The 23,797-nt window shown below is 45.0% G+C and overlaps 1 protein-coding gene across 7 annotated transcripts in view; it reads left to right on the top strand.

Moving 5' to 3' along the window:
- Nucleotides 1-23,797, top strand: part of LOC133344888 (trafficking kinesin-binding protein 1-like) — a 64,348-nt gene that overhangs the window by 10,830 nt on the left and 29,721 nt on the right. For 2 of the 7 annotated variants that reach the window (XR_009755391.1, XM_061555195.1), the window contains exon 1: nucleotides 10,017-10,097. The exons of 1 other annotated variant lie outside the window; for it this stretch is intronic. Coding sequence is in view for 5 of the 6 variants with exons in the window: in XM_061555195.1 (XP_061411179.1) it covers nucleotides 10,069-10,097 (29 nt within the window). In the remaining variant the exon portion in view is untranslated. Of the gene's footprint in view, nucleotides 1-10,014; nucleotides 10,098-17,760; nucleotides 17,851-23,797 lie in introns of those variants that run through there. 4 more of the 7 variants (XM_061555196.1, XM_061555191.1, XM_061555189.1 and 1 more) reach the window with 4 other exon arrangements.

Genomic DNA, 23,797 nt, shown 5'->3' with positions numbered 1-23,797 from the left:
TGACAGTGGGGATGGTGTTCTTGCGGTCATAGGCAGCATTCCTCCTCCTCCAAACACGGCGAGTTGAGTTGATGCCAAAGAGCTCCATTTTGGTCTCATCTGACCACAACACTTTCACCCAGTTGTCCTCTGAATCATTCAGATGTTCATTGGCAAACTTCAGACGGGCATGTATATGTGCTTTCTTGAACAGAGGGATCTTGCGGGTGCTGCAGGATTTCCGTCCTTCATGGCGTAGTGTGTTACCAACTGTTTTCTTGGTGACTATGGTCCCAGCTGCCTTGAGATCATTGACAAGATCCTCCCGTGTAGTTCTGGGCTGATTCCTCACCGTTCTCATGATCATTGCAACTCCACGAGGTGAGATCTTGCAAGGAGCCCCAGGCTGAGGGAGATTGACAGTTCTTTTGTGTTTCTTCCATTTGCGAATAATCGCACCAACTGTTGTCACCTTCTCACCAAGCTGCTTGGCGATGGTCTTGTAGCCTATTCCAACCTTGTGTAGGTCTACAATCTTGTCCCTGACATCCTTGGAGAGCTCTTTGGTCTTGGCCATGGTGGAGAGTTTGGAATCTGATTGATTGATTGCTTCTGTGAACAGGTGTCTTTTATACAGGTAACAAGCTGAGATTAGGAGCACTCCCTTTAAGAGTGTGCTCCTAATCTCAGCTCGTTACCTGTATAAAAGACACCTGGGAGCCAGAAATCTTTCTGATTGAGAGGGGGTCAAATACTTATTTCCCTCATTAAAATGCAAATCAATTTATAACATTTTTGACATGCGTTTTTCTGGATTTTGTTGTTGTTATTCTGTCTCTCACTGTTCAAATAAACCTACCATTAAAATTCTAGACTGATCATTTCTTTGTCAGTGGGCAAACGTACAAAATCAGCAGGGGATCAAATACTTTTTTCCCTCACTGCATATCCTTAACACGGCAATAATAACACAGTACTGTGAATGTCTGAGATTGCTTATGCAGCAATCATAAACACTTTAACCTCAAAGCCACGTGACTGAAGTAGCACGTATTAAAAATCTGTATGCGGGGGTGATACCTGGAAAAGGATGATCCATCAATTGGTGATCACAAATTCAATTCCAAAAAGACATCACATTTTTAGAATGACACATGTGTAGTGGTTCGAGAGGCAGTTGGTGAGCGGCAACGTGGGAACGTCAAGAGCAGCCAGGGTCAGGATGACGACCGTTGGGGTAATTCCGTTGGGGTAAACAAGGGGGGAGGTGGACCAGAATTCAAAAGACCGGTATCTGCCAATCATAGAGGGATCTTCTGGAGAATATTCTGGAAGGGGTCGCGAGGGATATATAAAACGGGCAAAACGAGCCCGAGGGGCAGTATGATGAAGACAAAAGACAAGAGAAGCTGAAGCCGGACCCGCCAAGCTAGTTAGAGTAGTCTTGGGCGATAGTAGTCCTGTATGAACCTGGGTAGGCTAGGATAGGGTCGCTAGAGGCAAGTGCAGTCCGTATGTCGGCACGCTTGACCCCCGGGGCTACCGTGGTATTGACCTGCTGAGACAGAGAGACACGGGCCCCGTACAGTTCAGGAGTAGGACGCTAAAGGTGCAAGCGCAGTCCAAACGTCGGCACGCTTAACGCTGCGGCTGCCGTGGTGTCAACCAGCTGAGACAGCGAGACACGGGGTGAGGAAAGGAGAGTAGAGAATAGGATAGTGACGCGGCGAGTGAGGGAGCGAATGAGCGACGGACGGCAGATCCTCGGCATAACTAAAACAAGTGTTATACAAACACTGTAATAAAGTGCCCCGGGAAGAAGACAAGAAGTCATCCGCTTTCATTTACAACACTACACATGTATCTTTAGTGTACCGACTGGCACTCCTGTGGTGTTGGTAAAGATTATAACAAAGCAACTAGAGGTGTTTTGCCTTTTGAATGTAGGTTATTGCATAGTGATGCTCGAAATATCATGACAAGACAGTAAAACTAATTTAAGAAAGTGCTGTAGGTGTCCCGTAATTGGGAAGAAAAGGTCGTGTTGGGTGGGGCACGTGTGCACGGTGGTGGAGGGTAGTTTACCGAGACAGAGATTGGAGTGGCACCCAAAGGTCGGTAACCAAGGAGAAGATGTTAAGCCAAATGGTGGGTTACAGTCAGAACAGACCTCACCAGTCAGGTGTTAAGAGCTGAGGAATCTAGCGGAAGCGAGGAAGCAGTGGCCTTCTTTGTGACATGGACGACATTGGGCAGATTGCCTCTTGGTCGTGCTTTTGAATGGCTCCTAGCAGCTAAATCTGTCATCAGGGCACCTGGTGGAATATTGCACAAATCGCATTTATGGGTCAAAATAATGATATTACAGCATGTAACTTCAGAAGCATTAGCTATGTTGACCCGGGGTTCATGGAAGCTAATGGGCAGCAGCTATCTTTGCAAGCCAAAATTCATCGACTTCTAAACACATAGTTAACCACGATCACAAACTAATATATTAAAGTTCGGAATACATGAGGCATTGTTTGGGTCTTTCGGTAAAGTCACGTAGATAGGTTCAAAGAAAATAACAAGAACCTATCTACGTGGCTTTACCGAAAGACCCTAAGAATATGAATTGCTGCAGTCACGAAAGCTTTAAGTCAAGATTTAATACATGAGGCATTACGGAACTGTTCAATAAGATTATTACTTTGAAACAGGATTTGCACTCCTTCTGCCTGTAAGAAATCCATGAAGTATCCCTACTTCAGTCTGTTTCTGGCTGATAACGCACTTGAGATGCATCATTTTTTTTACTTTGACTCATCTTTAGCTGCCGCGTGAGCAAACAAGTGCATAGGCTAAGCTGTGAAGCTGATTGTAAGTATCGAATAAAATATCCAAGAAAATGTGTAAACTGGTATGAAATAAATAGGTATATGCTATATGAACATTAACACATAAGAGACCCTTGTGTAGGAATATTGTTTATGACTTGAAGATGCATCCTTATATGAGGAGGCAGGCACTAAAATGTGGCCGACATGATGCAAATTTCCAACTACTATATGTCTCGCAGGTTCATTGACCATTTTATCGATCAAATTACCTATTTCACGGAAGTCATTGCATGTTTCACCTTGATTAGTATTTTCCATACAGTTTGCATATTGAATGTTACATGGGTGTGATTACAAACGGATGCTATACTATGCATTGTCATGGCATGTTCATGGATGAATATGAACACATCACAGACCCTTGTGTAGGAATAGGGTTTATGACTTGAAGACATATCCTTATATGAGGAAGTAGGCAATAAAATGTGACCGTTACGCAAATGCACAACTATTATATGTTTCGCGGGTTCATTGACTTATTGACAAAATTACCTATTTCACGGAAGTCATTGCATGTTTTATTCTTATTATTTGCCACACAGTTTGCATAATGAATGTTACATAGGTGTGAATACAAACGGGTGCTATTATACACATTGATTTGAACTTTCGTGACTGCAGGAATCCATACTCTTTGGTTCTTTCGGTAAAGTCACGAAGGTAGAAAAAGAAAACAAAATAAAAATAATATATCACGACGTATCGATCGCAACACAAGCGGTCGTCCTCAGGCAGAAAAAAATAATCCAGCAGTGGAACTGCTGAACCAGCGAGAGAGCTGTTACAACAAGAGGTTATTTAGGTGGCGAAGGGAAAGCAGGCGGGGTCTGAGCTGGAAAGGAATTCCATCCCCGGACGCAAGCACGTCAGTTGTGTTAATGGGGGAGATTAGGGGAGAGAGATCAGGGAGAGAGATTAGCATGAAATGAGCTTCCGTCGCCGCATAAGAGTATCGTCCCCGCATATGCGCACACCAGTAGTGTTAATGGGAGAATAGCACTATGTTGATGGCAGAGATTAGGCAGAGAGATTAGGGGGATTAGCAAGTTAATGTCATGTCTTTATGTAACACAAGCTGTGGCGCTGCCAACTGCGCTGTAAGAGGCAAGCGCATCCACGCAAGAGATCCACCGCAATGGTGGTCGCGCCAGTGAACACACAGCCCATCACTCAGCCAGAACCATCGATACATCGAGGCTAAGGGAGCCGAGGTGGCCATGTTAGTGAGACCGCAGCCCAATATGCCCGATAATGCAGAGGCACCTAACAGGGCAATACAACTCAGAGATTCGGAGATAACAGCCAAACGGTGTGATGGGCTGTGTAGGACCTAAGTGGGACCTAAGTGGTTGCTAATAATGATTGATGCGACAAGCGTTGACAGGGTCGCGTGAGGGGAAGCACGGGACCTAACGGTCGTAAATTGTAATAAGGGCAGAGATAGACAGGGCCAGGTGTGGTGAGAGAGAGTTCAGGAATAGGGGCGTGGCCGGATCGTGAGGGGGATGAGAGCCGGCACGAACGGGGCGCTGGGCTGCTGTTGTGGGGAAATTGCCGTCGTCGTCACCTTGGAGTGGCTCGTCTTCATCATCCTGGAGTGGGCACCTTGCAGTCTTGGAAGGCTAGAGTGTATATTGTCACTCGCGGTTACTCATTAAGTTATCAGTGAGTTGGCGGACTTTATTCATAATTAATATACATATAACTGAACAAGACGGTGTCTCTGAGAGCTACATTACAGTGGTGTCAGAAGTGGCTTGTATAATGCTGAAGAAAGGAAAGAGTAAGAACCCACCTGTAGCATCTTCAGAAGAGGAGAAGGAAGACAACCCGTGGGTGCAGAGAAAACGGCGCCGGTGACAGAGGGATGGCTTTCTGGGCTATTCCTGAGGAGAAGAGGTCTTCGCATCAGGAGGCCTACAGGGAGATGTTTGCAGTATATGACCGACCGTCGGCCCCGCGTGGTGTTTGCAAGCATACAAATCCTCGCACTGCTCGGGGGTAGTGGTCCCGTTGCGTTGTTGCGGACGGTTTGATCCTGGCGGGCCCGAGGCGGAGGTCCTCCTTGGCCCTGTCTAGAGGGGGGCGGGCCGTGGGTACGCACCGCTCGGGGCGCTAACACTGTTAAAGGGAGATTAGGAACTGTTCCTGCAAATCCATAATGTGGGTATGGAATTAGCGGTGGTTCAGGCGGGAACGGTGTTTAGCCCGTGTGATGTTAGTGGGGAGTGGCGTGTTCGGCTCCACCCCGGAGATGGGTATGGGAGAGGTGATGCATGCTGTGAATGCTGACGAAGCATGGAAGGATGAGTTGTGTGAGGTGAAACCTAAGTTGTCCAGGGCGCAATGGGTTGAGTGCGATTTCTGTTGAGAGAATTATAGCCGTGGAACTACACCTCTATTGATGTCTGATGGGGTCCGGCCTCAGGAGGGGAAAGACCTTCTTTGCCAGTAAACCTGTAGGTAACGCTGAATGATGTATCGGAAGTATGCGAGGCAGCTAAGGGGTAGTAAGGGATAGAGCGTGGCTAAACGTTTTATAAGTGCCATTGCATACGTCCCCGAAATTGCTCCAGCCAGGGAGGTGGCCGGTGGAGATCGTAGAAATTTGACGGCCGCGGTGTGTGCAAGAGCGAATGGGATGTCGCCGCTGGGTTGTCCACAAGTCGCGCTTAGGGCCGTATGTTCAACCCCGTAATGGGTTATTCATCCCCAATGTTTGTGCGGTCGGGGTATGGGGTGTCGGACGGGCCGGGGCGGATGGCTGGAGTAATCGGACGCCGTGGGAAATGTGTTGTACCACCCGCAGTTTACGAATCCCTGACGTTAGGGGTGCCCCGAAGGCCCACTACATACGAGGGGCCACCGGCATAGGACCTGTCATCCTCTCCCGTGAAGGCCTCCGATAACCTCAAACCACCCCCCCCCCCCCCCCCCCCCCCGGGCTTGAGTGCAAGCCCTCTTGGCCGGAAAAGGCCACAAATCCACCCGGGGAGAAGGACCGAGACAAGAACTGGACATTTCGGTGACGGATCGCCTGTGGAATTGTGTTTTGAGTTGTGTGTTGAAGGGCGACCACATGTTTGAAATGTCCGTTGCTTGTCGTGATGATTGCGGGGGTTGCGTTGCATGCGTTGTACGGATTTTGGCATTGTTGTTCTCATGGTTCTTCTGATGAGTAGGATTTATTTCGTTTCCTGCTCTTCGGGCCTAAAACATTGCTTATGCATCGCATTGCGTTCAGCGTACGGTTTGGTCTGAAAAACGTTAATTTTAAATTGTGTTAGCCGGAATGGCTATGTTTTTAAGAGGGGGGGGGGGTGATGTAGGGACAGTATGGCTCCCCGTGGCCATGGTTATTAATTAACGTAACGGGAGCAGACAGGGTCATGTTCGGGTAAGATGGGACCTAAGGTTGCCACTTCCCATCGTAAGTTTCATATTTACGAAGAACTGAGCTCCTAAGACACAGGCGTTTACACAGTTGTCATTGTGAATACACTTCATTCCAATAATCCTGCCTGCTTCTGCACAAATTCAAGAATAACAAGTGTAAGTGTTTCCGTGGTCAAACAAACATAGTTGGGCAGTTGGTTCATCTCCTTTTGGTGGCCCAGAGCCAGTGGTGGAAATTCCACAATCAGTACAGAAGTTTTCTTAATTTTGTGTCAAAAAGGTTGAGGACCGCTGCCATACATCATTATATTTGCCTGTAAAGTTTCAAGTATTAGGTCCTCTATCTCCAAGTCCTTATCTCTCACGACCAAATAATGAATACATCTGTTAAAGTAAATGAAACAAAACACTAGAGTATAGTCAGTCAAAATGTCTCCATTCTCAAATAACCATGGGGCAGTGCTCATCCCTATTGGTGACCCTGAGCCAGAATTTTCTAAGCCTCAAGGGGATTCCAATCATAGAGGATTTCAGTAGCTCTGAAAAGGGCCCAATAGCGCTGAATGTGTCTACCACCAGTAATTAATGTATTTCATACCTTATGTGCCATCATAAACAACTATCAGTAACAGCTCTGCTTTCCAACAGCACCTTTTGGAGGCGGAACAACCGTGAATCACCTGCCCCATTTGTCAGAACATCACCCATGTGTATTGCTGACTTTTATGGCCATGGCTATTAGTCTGTTGCAATCAGCAGTGTATAATAGTGCTGCTGGTCACGCGCGTTTATGTCCCCGATAACGTCAAGATAAAGCGCGGCCCTTTCTGAATTTAAAAACATGTTGATGAATGTAGCACTGATTCAGTATGGGGAAGTTACAGATGTTCAATCTACAGCCTGGTTATTGTTTTCCCTAAACCTATTTCAAACCTCTGCTGGAGTCGTATTGCTATCTGTGACAAAAACACGGGCCAAACAGCTGAATTATGAAACCCTGTAGTGTTTGACCAACCTTTAGCATGCTGATCAGTGCCGGTTGGTGAAACTCGGACAAAGGACCAGTTCAAATAGCACTGTTAGTGGCAGTACATTCATCGAAACAGTCCTACTCAATGTTAGGAACCATCTTGCAGCCATTCTCATTCATCTTGACATTTGCTCTGCCTTTGACACTTGATCATCCCACTCTTTTTCCCACTCTCTCCGACCTCAGCATATCTGGCACTCCCCTCTTCTGGCTCAAGTCTTACCTTTCTTCTCGCCATCCTCGGTTTCCTCCAATCACTCCTTATCCCCTCTCTCCTGTCTCAGTGTCGGTGATCCTCAGGGTTTGGTTTTGGGTCCCTTACTATTCTCTCTCTATACATTTAGTTTATTTTCTGTTATCTCTGTGTTGCAGAGATAACAGAAATTTTACTAAGTTTGTTTTCTCAAACTTCCTATTTCTCTCTTGAAAATTTGCCAGGCTTGTTTGTCTATAGGTCAATTTGCTCCTTCTCTCCCCCGTCCGCTATGGGGTGGATTTCCACACAACTCTCTCATTGGCATGCTAATTTATCTACCCCCCTCTCTCTCTGCCCCACCCCCCTCTTTCTGCCCCCCCCCCCTCTCTATTTAAGGCCTTGACACAGAGGCATTGTTTCTCTGTGTGTCTATCTCTCTCTGTGTTGTCGCTCTCTGCTTGTATGTCTGTCTATGTGTCTCCGTGTCTGTGTTTTGTCTCTCTGAAATTTAGCAATCTTTGGAAAAATGTAATCAACCAGGCAGGGTGTTGACTGTTGTGTTAGCCGACTCTGTGTTGTATTGCATTATTTTTCTAAGTTTACTAGGTTTGTTTTACCTGATGACGATTGCTTGTGTTGCAATCGAAACGTTGTATTCTATTATTTAATTTATTTTCTTTCGACGTGACTTTACCGAAAGAACCAAAGAGTAACTCTTTTTCTGCTTTCCTCATAATTTCTTTGACGATGTCATCCATATATTCTTCTCCTTTCCCTCATTTATCCATAACCATCCCTCTCGTATCTCCTCCTACCTAGCTGCTATCCAATTCTCGATGCATCCACAGGGGTTATTTTCAATCCCCCCCTTTAATTCTCACACTTCACCTCTCCTCCTCCAACTCCACTGGCCTCCTGTTTACTGCAATACCTGATACTCATCTTTAAATCTCTTCATTTCCTTGCCCCACCTTATCTTGCCTCTCTCATCTCCTTCCATGTCCCCTCTCGTCCTCTTCATTCCCAATCTTTTCTCTGTCTCTCTCTCTCTCTCTGGCCCTCCTCCCTGTCTTCAGTCCCGTTTTCGGCCCTTCTCCCTCCTTTCACCTCTCTACTATAATAAACTTCCTCTGTAATTAACTTCCTCTGTATATGAAGCATTCCCCCTCCTTAATCTCCTCTCTTACAGCCTCACCTCTTCTCTGTTGCCCATTCTCTTCCTTTTCCCTCCCCTCACCCCTCCACTCCTTCCCGTCCCTCCCCTTCCCTTTTGTGATCCCAAAGTATTGTACCCTCTATCCGGGTCACTCATTCCTCAATCCTTGCATGCCCCTGCCATCTAAATCATTCCATTCTGTCACCGTTTTTTTTTACTATGTCAAGTGCCTTGAGTGAAGGCACTCTGTGAATATAAAATTAGATGAGATTGAATGTGGCATGTGGTCTTTGTTTGACTGTAATGGCCTCTTTAAATTTCACGTAACTCGTTAAATAACATTCCTGAACACTTTCCTACCATCTAATTGTAAAGGACTGGGCAAGAGGCTGCTGTTTCGTTCAATCTAACACAAACCACGAATATATTAAAACGAAGAGTAACATGGGCACACATTGAAGACAAGTGTATTGCTGACAAATCTTTGACTTAAAGCTTTCATGACTGCAGGAATTCATATTCTATGGGTCTTTTGGTAAAGTCACGTAGATAGGTTCAAAGAAAGAACAAAAAATGACAAAATTTTCTAACAAACTACGACGTTTTGATCGCAACACATCTGTTCGTCATCAGGAAGAGGGGGTTAGCCTAAAGATAAACTGTTTATAAAGGTTTGAAATGAGCGTAGCCCAAATGTCAGCAGCCAATGTTAATGTAAGTGGTGGGCAGCGACCACGACGGTGGTGGGTTTTCCACCAATCAAAGGGCTGCCAAGTACAAATTTGCATATTCATGTAAAATCGTTGAGCGGCCTCCACGGCCAGCGCCCTGAGGTGGCTATGTTAATGTGAGAGATTAGCATGTTAATGGGAGATCGCAGAGCAGCAACCTCGAGCTCGGCGATCGAGGTGGCTGTGTTAGTGTGAGAAGTTTAACTTGCTGATGTAAAATCAGAGAGCCGAAAATAACAACTAACATCGGAAGGGAGGATGGGAACATCACAGCCAGTTATGACTTAAACTGGTTAATAACGTCCTTCCAATGATTGCTCAGTTTGTACCCATCTTCTCGGTTGTGTTGCGATCGAAACGTCGTTTTTTGTTATTTTTGTTTATCTACGTGACTTTACAGAAAGACCCAAAGAATATGTATTGCTGACACCTGCTATTTTTGGTGTCCGGCAACCTTATACATTGTGAGGAGTTTGTTCAAAGTCCAGTGTAATATATTGGGCTATTTGCATTTGCATATAGAAAAAAAAACATGTATCCTACGTGGAAACGTTGCTTTTCTGAAAGCAGGAAGTATTAGTGGGGCTATAAAGGAGGCCGTGTTCGCTGGTCAGCTGCAGCAGCCTCACCTTGCGCCAGGCAGGCTGCAGAGTGAGATAAAGTGTCTTTGTGCACGCACGCTGAGCAGAACAAGCGGGATGCCTATGCTGGAGGAGACCCGACATAGGTACTGAGACGCACTCTACAGCTCTTTACAGCGTGCAGGCAGGTTGCCGAGTCCAAATGTTTCTTTGCTCAGGTGAGCGTTAAGTGGTTTCCGCGCCAGTCATGGAAATTCAACGTTCGCATAGCGGGTGTTAGTGACTAATTGGTGTATCGATTAAAATTTCGTCTGTCAGGTTTCTAATTTTATTTAAGGATCAGTTCTCTTTTCAACTTTGTTGTGAATGTATTGGCCTCTATTGGCTACACAAAAGGTAAGTCTCTCGCACCGAAGCCATCATATGGAATAAATACATATATGTATTTACATATGCATGTACGAGTCAACTTAGCCAATGAAAAATGTTCATTTATTCAGCATAGATTTTGTCAAAATTCATGTCCTGTAATGTCTTTCTCAGCCTCTATGAAGCCACCACCAGGTCACTGTGATCCATTGCTGACGTTGGTTTTATAATAATGAGCAGTGTTGAATGCGGTTTTTGTAGCCTGTGTTGTACCCTCCAGCCGTGTGTTGTGTCTATTCAGTGTGCTGTTGTGCCTCTCTGAAATGAGTAGTCTGATGTTAAATCGTAAACACAATATCACTGTTATGGTCAGCCAAAGTAAAGCATTGTCATTTAAATGGTACACGCAGACTCGTACAGATTGGTCAACAAATAGTTTTGGCAAACTTTTAACCAACTTGTTATTTAGTTTTGACGGTCTAACCTTTGTTATTTTCATTGGGTTGGATGGTATAACCCGAGTGAACAGTGTGTACTCCACTGAGCCAGTTTTCCAGGTCTCCATCGCAAAATAATTCATATCTGGGTTTGCATGTGGTTTTTGATATTGGAATTGAATAGGGATTTCATCTTACTGCAACAAAAACACACCGCACAAACAGTGCCCAAGACTTCCGAAGAAAGTTGAACGCCAGGGCCCTCAGTGCGCACAGCACAAGCTGAACACTAGTCTCCTGGGTGCTTATATCGTGAGCTAACCATGAGGGCCCCCAGACCCCTCAGCGCTTACAATGTGAGGGCCCCCCAGAACCCTTGGTGTTTAAAGAGTGAGCTGACCACTAGGGCCCCCAGGCCCCTTGGTGCATACATCAAGCGTAACACCTGGGCCGCTTAAAACGAGAGCCTCTCGGAGAGTACAATGCTTCTGTACAACTGAGCCATAACAACAGTTTGAAGGGCGTCATATTATGGTAAGCCAGTGGTTAATTGACTTACCGTAGCTAGCAATCCCTTTATTTTAGCTAGCTGCCCATTTTCCCGGGCTAGCTGTCCATATGATTCAGCTTGTTAACAGAAATTAGTTAGCTAGCTGCCATTTTTGCCAGCTAGCTGCCCTTGCAACCAAATTAGCTGCACTAAAAAGCCATCTAGTGAGACTGAGGGCTCGCCGTTTGTTCAGAGCCGTTGACAAATCAATTATTAAAAATACACCACAGTTTTGTGAAACATTAAAAAAATATGCCAAAAGCTATATTTTTTCATACACTAATGCATCTGTAGTCAGTGTTCTCCAATGTTTTCGTGGCACTTCGAATTTTTCTAACTTTGCCAGTGACAAACTGCCAGGGTGAGTGGACATTTTCTCTTTTAGGCAGAATAAAAATGACCTGCAGAGTAGCATGTGCCAAAGACATCACAGCTCATTGTCACTTATGTCAATAGAGTCAGACCTTGTCGGACAGCTAGATTTTGACGTTCTAGTGGATGATTTTGCAAGGAGGATGGCAATAAAGACACCAATATAGGAAAAAGGGGGGGGGGGAGGGCTCCTAAAGACATGTTACCAGGTGACTCACGGGACCATGATCCGGCCCTGAGTTGTGGGCTTATTTGCAAACATGTCTTTAACAAAGTACATCTATATATATAAAATAGCAAATCTGTCTGTCTTTGTCTGTCTGTCTGTGTGTGTGTCTGTGTGTGTGTCTGTTTGTCTGTGTGTCGCCGGATCATACGCAGTTTCATTGGACGAAATGTGAGGGATTTGCGAGACGCGATTGGTCCGTTTGGTTTTCCACGGCGGTTGCCCCTGGCAACGGGTAGCGACGCATTCGCTGCGGGGTGGACGCCATTTTTAATTCCCGTTAAAAATATGCGCACGCATTAACACGCGACTCTGAGGTAAATTCATCAAAGTTTCACGTCCTCTTCACTCCCCCCCCACCCCAATGTGTGCAATTACTATTATAGGGTCGGTAGATAATACAATTATAGCGATTAGACAGTATTATTGTAGCGCGGGGGGGGGGGGGGGGTTAACGGCCCCAGTACCCAGCCTCAGCCGGGTGGGCAATTTAGGCGAGGCCGGAGGCTCTGCACGGTACTAGGCCTCGACACCCCACCCATGTCAAGCGACGACTTTGTGGTATAAACTCGATATACCCAGCGTTGCCCGGGGGGAAAATACATTTAAAATCTTCTGAAAGCTTTCAAACATTACATAACAATGAAATCTGTGTATATATGTAAGGTTATTAAGAAATATATTTTTCACCCGGGCAACGCCGGGTACTTCTGCTAGTCTATATATATAAAATCGCAAATCTGTCTGTCTGTCTGTGTGTCGCCGGACCATACGCAGTTTCATTGGACGAAATGTGAGGGATTTGCGAGACGCGATTGGTCCGGCGGTTGTCCCTGGCAACGGGTAGCGACGCATTCGCTGCGGGATGGCCGCCATTTTTAATTCCCGTTAAAAATATGCGCACGCATTAACACGCGACTCTGAGGTAAATTCATCAAAGTTTCACGTCCTCTTCACTCCCCCCCCACCCCAATGTGTGCTATTACTATTATAGGGTCGGTAGATAATAAAATTATAGCGATTAGACAGTATTATTGTAGCGTGGGGGGGGGGGGGTAACGGCCCCGGTACCTAGCCTCAGCCGGGTGGGCAATTTAGGCGAGGCCGGAGGCTCTGCACGGTACTAGGCCTCGACACCCCACCACACTATAGGCCGTACATATTACTGCACAGCGGCCGAGGAGATCGTGCCTGGGGGGGGGGGGGGGGCAGGGGTAGCAGCCCATCTGTGTATATATGTAAGGTTATTAAGAAATATATTTTTCACCCGGGCAACGCCAGGTACTTATGCTAGTCAATAGCTATAATCGTATTGTGGTGTATTCCCAGCTGTATTCACCATCTGTAGTGTGACCTTGTAGTTTGCTGAAAACTATATTTAACTTAGATGATGTTTGACTACAGAGGGCCTATTCTCCTGGTCTGTGTAACGATCTTCACTATGGGAATTCCTCTATATTAGAGCACCTGTCGAACAATCAAAGGTTAGCTATGGAAATTCTGGACAGAGATTGGACTGAGCCCATCTTACCTGTTATTTATAACATTAACATCACTTTGTGGAAAATCCTCAGCGATTTTTCCATGGAGTGACTGGACCCCATCATAGGAATGTAGAATTCCCACCATGGGCTGCATTGCCTGATATGTGCATCATCCCACACTTGACTGAACAGTGGGACACATTAACGTGACGAGGAAATACAACTGCCAACACTGCTGAGTTATGCTTCGTATGCTGAATGTTCATATTTTTAAGTTTAACTTCAATTTACCCCAAAATGTTATTTAGTTGTAGAAGAGTTTGACTCGAATCGCTGACAGTGTTTACGATGTAGGACAATGGTTCCCAGCCTGTGATACTGTGTGTACCCCTCCGGGGGTGCGTGACATCTGTAGCCGGTTCGTGAGACAATTCACGTTGTGGCGCCGGTCACGTCGGGTACGGTCAAGCCTGGTTATTAAACAGTGCTGCTTGTGCACTAGCATTTCTAAAGCTATATACCGACGTGATGTGTGGAATTCGAAAAACCTGTACACTTGGACTCCGCAATCATCCACATGCTCTTTAAATTAATATACTTTTCATTTATATGTCCACCTTCTTTTGGATGTCGACTGCTTTCTCGTCATTTGGGAGACACTCAAATTTCAGGAGTGGTTGGCAGAAGAGTTGTGTTTGACATCTTGCTTGACCACTTCTAGCGTTTGGCTCTTGCACTTTTTTTCTGAATAAGGCTTGCGCTTATTTGATGACCCTGTTCCGTAGAAGAACTGCATTGGAAGGCCACTCAGAAGGTTGCACAAGTTGATTGAACACATCACCTGTTTTCTCTGATTTCCTGTGCATAAGAGGTAATGAGAGGTGACTGTGTGATGCAGGTGCCTCATGTCCACGCTAGAGCAGTGAGCCAATAATGCTAAGACCCTGGGTTCAAATTTTAAGTCACCATAAACATTTAAATGTGGCCATCCAGTGCTGTGGTTAGAGCTATCAATTGCCAATCAGAAGATAGAAACTTAAAGTCATGGATTGCGGTAGACTTTCTGAGGATGATGGTGACCTTGGGCCATTGGTGATAATTCGAGATTCCTATGGCAGGGGTTAATCTCTCCTTTGGGCGATCGAAGTTGATATCCCAAAAAATTGATGTTTATTTTAGCAAATGCATAACGATAATGGATAGAGTTTACACCCAACCAGGATTTGAACTTGCAACTGTTAAAATCTCGTTGGAGTGCTCGAGCCATAATGCAACCAGTTCGTTTTGGTCACCTGTTATTGTGACCCCATTGTTGAGGTCAAATTTATAATTTTTGTTTTGCTTTTATATTTTTTTGGCCTGAAACATCCCGAGTGGCTTGAGGCCATTGGGAGCGAGGTTATTATTAGCATCAGTGATTCACTCAGTAACTCATTCTCTGTTCTTTAATGCAGCGGTCCCCAACATTTTTGGCACCAGGGACTGGTTTCGTGGAGGACAATTTTTTCACGGACGGGGGGGGGGTTCATCATTGGGTCTTTCCCCCTTTTAAAAGAAGCTCTCCAGCGACTTTTGTTTTTTACTCACTTTGGCTCGGGTTAGCTTGTGGGCTTACCACAACTGTGACCAAGACAATTGCACAGTGCGGGAAAGAGGCGCGGATGGAAGTGGTAAATAAAATAATGGGCGGGCCACGCGCGGACTCACCGCTCACCTCCTGCCTCCTGCTGTGCGGCCCGGTTCCTAACAGGCCACGGACCGGTACCGGTTCGCGGCCTGGGGGTTGGGGACCCCTGCTTTAATTTATATAATGAGATACAATATGGCAATGCTCATCTTAATGTCATGGCTTATAAGTGCTGCGAAGTTAAACTGTAAAGAAACTAAATAACACAGTAAGCTGCATACGTCATTTTGATTTTCTTTTTTGGTTTCTTGTTGTGGTCTGAGAAAACAACCAAGATCCGCAGATCTGAGCATGGGGCAGCATGGGTATATTCTGATCATTTAGTGTGGCAGCCTTCTCAGTGGATGCTGAAACAAGTAAACCCGTAAAAAAAAGTTTTTCACTATAAATCCTTTATATGCGTGGCATTGGGGCGGCTAGAGTCCTCTCGTCCTCTGGCTTGAGATGGCTGCCACCTATGGGTCAGATGATTGTCTGGCAGCATTAAACAATTGGTAATTAAATATTTAAAAAAATTTCCCTAAACAGTGTAAAATTTTGGAAATTTTTTTCACGAAAATGCATTGTCACGCACAACGAGTCGGTTTGCAAAATGTCAGCTCGATTGGATCACGGGAAGTGGGTTAAAAAACGACCGAAAGATTTGCACGGTCCTAAGCAAGCAAGCGAACTTAATATAAAGGATTTAAAAAGGACCTTGCATTTCATTAATACAGGTTCTAGTATTGCGGGAGTGATGGCACAGTGGTTGACATATTGCTCTATGAACCCGAAGACCGGAGTTTGATTTATGGACACACGTAATACCAGTGACAAGTTATATTTGAACCAAATCTGAGCTCCCTTACCAACCCATGCTGACTGGAGTGGTGAAGTATGGTTAAACAACCCCCACATTAGACATGGTATGGAGAATCCTTCATCTGACATTGGATTTGACAGAGTTGTTTTTAGTCTGTAAGGTTAGTGAAGTATATGCTTAACATATATACATGTAGTGGTGTCATCGCTTCTGAATCGGTAAGAGTGCAGTGATATTTTTAGCATCATAATGTGGTAAATTATAGAAAGTGTAACAAACGTATAAATTCTGGTTCAGGGTATGCTGTTTTTTGTTATATATTTGCTAAGGAATGGCCAATTACTTTTGAGGATAGGTCATGCCAGAAAGTGTTTTAAAGTATTGGTTATGTTGTCTGAGTGTTCCTCCAAGTAGTGGTGAAGAGGTAATAACCTTTCATAAAGTATACATATTAGAATGAAGTAATCTTTCAGTACATTATGTACATACAATTTTTCTTATCGCTCCCTACCTTGGTGTTGCATAATAGTGTAAGTGACAATACTTTTTAAATAATCAATAACGGTTAAAAACAAGCATTGTGGGGTTCTCATTTCCATTACTTACTCTTAGCCATGGCAGGGGACAATCTCTCGACAGGACAAGTACCGTTAACGTTCGACATAGTGGTACGTATTTTATTTTTCCTGGAAAGATGATGGGCTGACATGTACGTTATTCAACAAAATAATTAGTGCTGGGTGTGGTGGTGCATGCCTGTAATCCAGCACATAGAATGCAAGGTTGGTGGCTCACACAAATTGCATCATGTGCTGTGATACTGCCAACGTGCTGCACTCAGGTGTCCAGGAGATTGCAGTACAGCTGGTGGGTTTGTGGCCCATATAAGTGGATCTTTGATTCTTAGCCACTCATTTGTGTTTTTTTTTTCTGGTGTCATTCTACAAATGAAACATTTCTTAAAATAGGAATTGGTCAAAAAGCCCAATCCGGGTTCTTTTTGATAATGAGTCTTGACCCATAGATAAACAATAAGCATGTAACAGTGCATGGGTTCATAGATTAGAATTGATTGTCATGGGCAAGATACATGCATTGAATAGTGCAGGTGAAGGAATTAATCATTTTCAATTCATATAATAAATTGGTTTGCAAAAAACCCTGCAGACAATAGACACTCTACATGCATCAGAATGGCAATGAAATTCGAATTCTTGAATCATAGCATGACTATTGTCATAATTCATTGAATCACTTGGGTGGAAAGTGGTGAATCGTTTCATGCCAAACTAAAAATATTAAGGCACATATGTGTATCGTAATCTACTGAGTGATACCAGAATGCTGCTTGCCACATTGCCAGTGGCCCTTCAATCAAGCCCTGCCAATCGGCACATCTTCTTCCACCGCGAGTGTCACAGGTGGCCGTGCCAATTTTCCGGTGCCGAAGTTCAGCTGAGCGTCCGTGCCGGTCCGCACGTAAGCATGCGTCTACGTGATCGCCGTGTTTGTGCTGGTTACAGCACCACGGTCTCGCCCGCCAGGCGATTGGCTGTGCCCCGATAAAGCGTACACACCCTCCTCCCACCTGCACGTTCGTTTGCACGGAGCCTCACCGAAGGGTGGACAAGGAGGGAGAGGAACGGGAAGGGAGGGTTCAGGTGGGTTTGGGTGGGACCCCGAGAAGGTTCTCCAATCGGGCTGGTCCCAAAGGTGCTTTCCCTTCAACTCCTCACCTTGCTGATGCAGGTGCTAGTTGCTGGGGCTGGGGGGGGCGTTGGTTGGGGGAAGTGAGATGTAGCAGCCAATGGGCTTTGTTTTCATGAGCTGATTTGCCAGTTTGATTGTGCCTGTGTGAAGTGCGGGGCTCTTTGAAATACGCTGCCATTCCGCGCAGAAATTTCGTAGACGACTCGGCAATCCCGGAGAGGGTTGGGTCCCTGCTCCCAATTATGCTGTACTCTCACCTAAGGTCAGTGCGGTTGGTCGTTTCAGGAGGATGTTGCGATGGGGACCCAGTTCGCCATGTGAAACGTCGGCGGCAGGACTTGTCTCGAGCCTCTTTCAAGGTCGACTGCGTACGCAGTGCGGTGACCCCACACCAGCGCTGCCTGTAAAAACGTGGCCGGTAAAAATGACGTGGTCGGCAATGTCGTTGGCGGTCAGTCTCCCCATTTTCTGTGCCATAATAGGTGCTTGCTAAGAGCATTCGGCATCCAGTCTATAGGACAGACTCAATGGGGGCTCTTATGTAATTTTTATAATCCAAGTAAAACAACCATGCACGGCTGTGTAACAGCCCTTGTGGTAGCATAAATAGTTGATCAGATGTAAATACACTCTTTTCACTTAATGACGGTGTTTCAATGTTTTAATGTGCAGTCTTATTTTATAATCATACCTCGGGCTCATCAGCATAAATTACAGTGTTTTATTGTTTTCATTTTAAAAAGCCACAGTGTCTTCATGCTCAATGCATCGGTCAACTCTGTTGCCTCTGAACCACATATGGAAATTCCACAATCCTTTAGCGGGGCCGAGTCTTTCCATCAGCAACCACTCTCGTCCTCCATTACAGTGGTAATTTTTTTTTATTAACCTGAGAAGGATGATTTCATTGAGTCGACCTAGGATTTTAACTCACCCCCTTAGTTTAATCAGTTAATGCCGTAAGATATTTACCAGTGTACTTACCAGAGTAACACTGCACTCCGAGCGGGGAGACCTGGGCATGTGTAATGGAGTCGGTGTACTGCAAGGTGATGTCCAGGGGACTGTTATAAACGGAGGCATGCAAACTGACAAAGGCTTCGGAGTTGTTGTAAGGATGGCAGGGGGGAGATGTTGAGTCCTCTTGATCCTCCGACAGAGAGAGTAGACATTGCTTCTGTTGGTGGCTGTGGTGCGAGTATTGGTTCATGCGATGATTCCGGCTAACTTTGTTTAATTTCTGGCCACGGACAACATCAGTTGGTTTCTGAACCTATCCTTGGCCAACTTTACTGTTGTGAACATAGAGAACACACACACATGCTGGAACATCAGGCCTCTCCGGGCCCTCCAGTTTTTCCCTCCACATTTATAATCAACGTGCGTTTAGACTATTTGGCTGCTATAAATTTCCACACGATGATAAGCCACTTTGTTGAGCTATCATTTGTGATAGCCAGGTCAATTCTGAAAAACAGCTATATAGCTCCAGTGGGGGCATTACCTGGTAAAATTAAAATAGTTTAGTGAAATAAATGATTTGCGACAGTAATCATCTTCAGGAGAGATTGACTGGTCTCCATTATAAATGCGTGATTGTCTTTACATATGCTATTTTCTCTAAGTATTTTAATTCCTGACAACGTATGGGAAAAACGACAATAAAAATATACATTGCATATGCCCATTCAATTAGTGCAAAATACTATTACAAAATTATTGGGAACTAGCATCGTGATCATTTTCATGTCCCGAATTTAAATACCTTATCGAATCATGAGACATTATATCGCAATAACACTACTTGTGAAAACAATGATATCACGGCAACTACTCTACTGGACATCTGTGAAAAAGTACTTTATAGCTCATCGGATTCCTCCAGATAAAAATACACATTTTAATAGCTTTAGTCTATGGAATCAGACAAGATCACCCAGGGGCAAGTATCCTTTGCGATGTCCCCTCGTGACCTTATGTGACTGACGTAAGGACATGAGAACATGCAAGATGCTGGAGCACCTGGACAGGTGGCAGTGCTTTTTATGCTGAGCGCTATTTGAAGTGTGCAACTCGCAGCCAAGGGGAGCACACTGGAGTGAACAGCGCCACTTAGAGGCAATGCTGGTCTTTAGGACTGCAAGATGCTATTGATGGGCAGGGCTGAGTTCAATGCTTTGAGGGTGGTTAGCTGGAGACTGATGCGAGGACGGGTTGGCATAGTGTCCCCTTCTTTATGTAGTGGCTATTTAGATGAAGAATACATTGTGAAGGAGTAAAAGGCAGCACATGAGTGGCTTGCTTGGCTCGTAGATGGAGTGGGGACCAGCAGAAATTGATTTCAAGATCACCAAATGCTGTTGACTTGCGAGTTCATAAACAGATTGGCATCGATGTAATGAGATCAATGGTAAATCCGTTCAGCTTTAAGGAGATACTCGTTAAGGATTAACATCTTAGGAAACACAGATTACAGCGTGAGACGTTGGTGACCAACACAAATTTCTATGCTTTGTTATGTGTGTGCGAATGGCGGTTGTTATATGGGGAGCGGGAGTGTAGCAGCGTACTGCGCCACGAACCCGACGACCCAGGTTTGAATTCCGCTCACGGCCAACAACAGTGACGAATATCTGAACCGGTCCTGGGCCTTCCCAAGGTTAACTCAGCCTCAATTGAGTACCTGGTGCATTGTGTAAACATCGCCACTAGGGAGACAAAGACGGTCGGGCGTGGTGCTGGCCACCCACCTCCTCGTGTGCCGTGCCGCTAACAGAATTTGCCCCAACGGTCTGTTAAGACTACATGGGGAATCTTTATCTGAGTCTATATATATATTTGTGCACAGTGGTGGATTAGTGGTTAGCCCACAGCTGTGACACCAGTGACCGGGATTCGATCCCTTACCAGGCAGAACATTGGTGGCAAGTGGTGGCCTTGGCCTGCCATATGTTTACTCAGCCTAAACAAATATTGCCTGGTTACTTACGATATGTAAATACCAGGAAATTATTGAGACTTTAGGTGGTCGGTCATGGTGCTAGTTATATAATGTTTGCTTCTGCTGGCCTTAATAGGCACTCACGAAATGACTTGCCCGACCGCCGCTACACCTCTACAAGGCGTGTGTACAGTGTCAAGTTGACCTCCAATATATGTTGAGGTATAGAATCTGACTTTATGAAGGCTGTGCATAGTACCATATACAGATACTAAGCCATGTTGTCACACTTCCAGGAATGGAGTGAAGTTTTCACACATATATTAACCTTGAATTTATGATAGCCTGCTTGTAATCAGTAGAACAAACATGTCTCTTGCCCTTCTCAACTCACAGTCTCGCTCTTGTCCCTCCGATTCGTGCCCCGTTTTGGGTTATTGTCGAGTACATTCATGCTCATGTGATGGCACTAAATGACGCACATTTTACAAGCTCAGAGGCACTTTTAGCTTGTTAACTTCTTTTTACTATTTAACCAGTGAACTCTATTCATGTGAGGCGGCCCTCGTTTGTTGAAGTATTTAACACTATCCCTTCAGATGTGTTGGGGGGAGTTTTTTTTCTTGGGCACCCCAGGCTCCTCTCATATTGCAAGGACAGTAAAAAAAAAGATGCAAAACATCACAATTCAGGATCCTCCAAAACAAAGAGGTTTGGTTTGGACTCACTTGGGTGAGTGAGCCACTCTTGGTTGTATTTGTTTTCCTGATGTTAGCATTGCTTGACTATTATTATGGTACTGCGATTTCGACCCCTTGTTGGGGGGAAAAATAATCATCTCTCCAGAGTCTATTTAATGAGTATACCAATTCGTGTTGAGTGAACAGTGAACTTCCCATGGACAGAATGCCTCCCTTACCTTAGGAACAAGCAGTTTTCACCCCTGCATCAGAATCGCCAATAGAGGTGAGCAATGGTTGCCGTTGCTCATTTGAGCAGGGATACACTCTGACCTTTTCAATACTGGTTTCAAGAAATTAGTTATTCACGATGATGTTTTTAAAAATAAAAAAAATATATTCCGTGTTGCGCCATCACCTGCCCTTTATATCTCTGCCTTCATATACATTGTGCTTGCATTCTACCCAGCTCTTTCTGTAGTACTCAGGACAACATATCCCCCTGCAGACTGCATGGAAACTCGGCATCAATAATTGAGCTCCTCCCCCTGATGCCTGCCACGATTAATGCGGCTGAGTGGCTGCGTTGAGTAAAGCAGCGCTACCGCTTCCTGCACCACCGCCAAGATGGGCGCAATGAATACAGCCCCGGAGAAAGCTTGTGCTGCAAATATATATCGTTCAGCAGCGGATTGTGCTCTTTCCAGCTGAGTGGTGCTGTGATTAGAGTGATCTACTCAAAAGGGGAAGGTTGAGAGTTCAATTACAAGCTTTGGGTTTACTCAGCCGATCCGTCGTCTTTCCACGATAAAAATTCTCCATTCTTTTCAAGTGCAATTTTCTTCCAGTAACATAAAAAAAACTTAGTTTTTACTTAAAATTATTTCTTTTGCACATTCACCAAAATAGCTACATTTTAATCCTGAATATGCATCTTCATAGTGCTTGCGCTTTCGAATGTGGAATTCCAAACACTGGCTCTGAGCAGCCAATGGAGATGAGCACCGTAAGATGTGTGAGGGTTGTTTAGTGTCTCCCGTTCATGTTTGGAAGAGTAGTTGCCCTTTTGCTTCATCGTGTAGTTGAAACCAGTATGTGGTCGCTAGGCTGTCCTGCTTCTGCATTATATTAGGTTCACAGTTTGGGTTGCCTCGATGGACGCTAAGCATGCAACGTTCTTGGCATGGCTGTTATTTTCCCCATTCCATTACCACAGCTACCTGTGTTTCTCCTCTGCCTCATTCTATTCAAATTGTATGTATTTCTACTGTAAAATGCCATGAATGTTGACATTTGTTGGAAAATACCAACTTTTTCAGAAACGATGTACTTTAAGTTTATCGTTTAGATTTCCTAAATTGAAAGTTAAATGATTTCGTCAAGTAACATGTTTTGGTTTTAATTTCAGCCAGCATTTGATGGCCATGCTTTTCATCTTAATTTAACTATGGTCATCCCCCCTCACTGGGAGATGTGCCTACAAGTGCATTAAAATTCTCCACAGTGTCCGGTGCGCTGCCAACGAGCACGCTTTCTCATCATGCATCCAATCTCATCATAATGCGCCTGTGCAGGACAAACCAATTGGCATGCTCTAAAGGAAGTAGCAAGTTTACTTTACACTTTGTGAGCCTGGCCCTTTCAAAGATCTGCACTTAGATGTGGCTAATTTGCAGGTACATATCCCATAATTTTTAATGAGCGGATATGTACATGCAAGGGTGCTTGTAACTGCAGGACCATCCATATGAAAAGGACTTTGGACGAGGTAAGTACAGCTCAACTTTATGCTTTATTCGCACATAACGCGCAAACACACAGAGACCATGACCATACTTATAGAGGCTGCACTCCAGAATGCGCCCCGAGCTTCCTTTCGGGCCCCTTGTATATCCTGTATCCCCCTTTCTAGCAGGTTCTCTTCTCTTCCTCCAATCCCCTTTTCCCTTTTCCAACATTTATCAACCGTCCCTTATTAATTATTTATAATCTTCCCACCTCTTCCCTTTGCACCAATCTGAGTTGAATGCTTCGATGCCTTTCAAGCAGATTGGTGTGGTGACATCACCGACAAAGTCGGTTGTCAGTGGCTCTGCTACTTTTAAACTTGGCCTGCCTGTGAAGTCCTTAAGACTTCTGGCAGACTACCCCACACACAGGCATAGGGTTGGCCGCCAGGCCTAACCCTTACACAGAAAGAGGTGCGGGGCCCGGGGCAAATCACAATTTGTGGGCCTCCCTACGTCTTTAAACTAAACCGGACGTATTACATCTGACACCTTGACGTCGAAGCACGGGGCCCCCTAAAGCACGGGGCTCGGCGGATCGCCCCGGTTCGCTGTACCCTCGGGACGGCTCTGTGTACCTGTGCCGTTCACTTTGTTTTCATAAATGTAATTTTCATCAATTATAATCCTAATTATGATATATCAGGATGTGTTCACAGACAGACGAATTTTCCTTTTTCAATCACTCTGCCAGGGTCTATCTTACCACAATGCCATATCACTGAAGAGACAGCCCTTGGTCAATCCTTTTCTGTTGGTCATGGTGTTTGCGAGACCATATTTCACCACAGTCGTGTGAAT

This window comes from Lethenteron reissneri, chromosome 20 (assembly GCF_015708825.2).
Source record: "Lethenteron reissneri isolate LAM-NWPU_2019-01 chromosome 20, ASM1570882v1, whole genome shotgun sequence".
Lineage (NCBI taxonomy): Eukaryota > Metazoa > Chordata > Hyperoartia > Petromyzontiformes > Petromyzontidae > Lethenteron > Lethenteron reissneri.
This window is presented reverse-complemented; position numbering and strand designations above follow the sequence as displayed.